This window comes from Myotis davidii, unplaced genomic scaffold, assembly GCF_000327345.1.
Source record: "Myotis davidii unplaced genomic scaffold, ASM32734v1 scaffold826, whole genome shotgun sequence".
NCBI classification, from domain to species: Eukaryota; Metazoa; Chordata; class Mammalia; order Chiroptera; family Vespertilionidae; genus Myotis; species Myotis davidii.
The window spans coordinates 460,116-461,315 of NW_006297142.1; the positions used below are offsets into that span (position 1 = coordinate 460,116).

Here is a 1,200-nt window from a genome sequence, read left to right on the forward strand (position 1 = left end):
CAGCCAGTTAGAGGCAGAGCCAGGGTCAGGGGGCACCTCCTCCCCAAGCAAAAGCAGGTGCTCCACGGAAGCCCCAGAAGCCTTGACAGGCTCCTTCCCACCTGCAGGTCCTCGGGAGCTGCAGCGTGAGGGATGAGGTGTAAGGAAGCCCCCCGTTCCCCCTGAGGTTCTCTGATGGATGGGGAACACCCCCACGGGCCTAGGGGGTCGGAGGGTCACGGCCCAGCACCTGGTGCTCAGCAGGCCATGCAGAGGGCAGGGAGCAGCCCCCTGGCAGATGGGGTGCAGCCTGCAGGGCCCATGAGAGGCCCACGTGGAGTCAGGGCTGGCGCTGGAGGCTGTGGAGAAGGCGGAACATGGCAGGGGCCCGGGGTCAGGTCCAGGGCAGGGTTTGCTGCGTTGTTGAAAAGCTTGAATTGGCCGGGCTGGTGTAGCTCAGTGGTTGACCTTCAACCTGTGAGCCAGGAGGTCACGGTTTGATTCCCGGTCAGGGCACCTGCCCGGCTTGTGGTTTCCATCCCTGGTGGGGGTTGTGCAGGAGGCAGCCGATCCATGATGCTCTCTCGTCATTAAGGTTTCTATCTCTCCCTTCCTCTCCGAAATCAATGAACGTATATTTTTTTGAAAAATAACAAAAAGAATAAGAACTTGAGCTGGATGCCAGCACGGAGAGCCAGGGGCGTGTAGGCAACGTCTGTGTGTCTGGGTCTGCAGGGCCGCTCGCTGGCGTCGAGTCGTAGCTGGAGCCCCGTTCGGCCCGTTCAGCGTTGGAGTTTGCAGTCCTTGATTTTTCTTCTCTGGCGAGTGCCAGGCACTCCAGGGTGAAACCCCACGAGAGAGAACCGGTTGCCACCCGTTGGTTCCCACCACAGCCTCCCGCAGGTCAGGGACGCGGTTCCGGACGCCAGCTCAGTGTGAGGCAGGAGGAGCCGGGACAGGAGCTTGGTGTTGGTTCTCTGCTGGAGAGAACGGCCGGAGGAGGAAGCAGCGTGCAGGCCCCTGCAGGCCTTGGCGCCTGGCGTGTGGGGAGGGAGCGGAGATGCTCCAGCCCCTGTGCGGGCGAGGCCTGGTGCCCTCGGAGCCGGGCAGGAGGGCCGGGCGTGGAGATGCAGAGGCCCAGCCTGCGGGGCCAGGGCAAGGCCCCGGGCCTCCCATCAGAGGGCTGCAGGGGTTGGGGGTCGGGCCCAGCTGGCGCCACGG

The 1,200-nt window shown here is 64.1% G+C and overlaps 1 protein-coding gene across 1 annotated transcript in view; it reads left to right on the forward strand.

Annotated features, from left to right (window-relative positions):
• DAGLA (diacylglycerol lipase, alpha) overlaps positions 1-1,200 on the forward strand; it is a 33,883-nt gene that overhangs the window by 18,534 nt on the left and 14,149 nt on the right. The window contains exon 8 of the mRNA XM_015569810.1: positions 715-766. Coding sequence (XP_015425296.1) covers positions 715-766 — 52 coding nt within the window. The remainder of the gene's footprint in view (positions 1-714; positions 767-1,200) is intronic.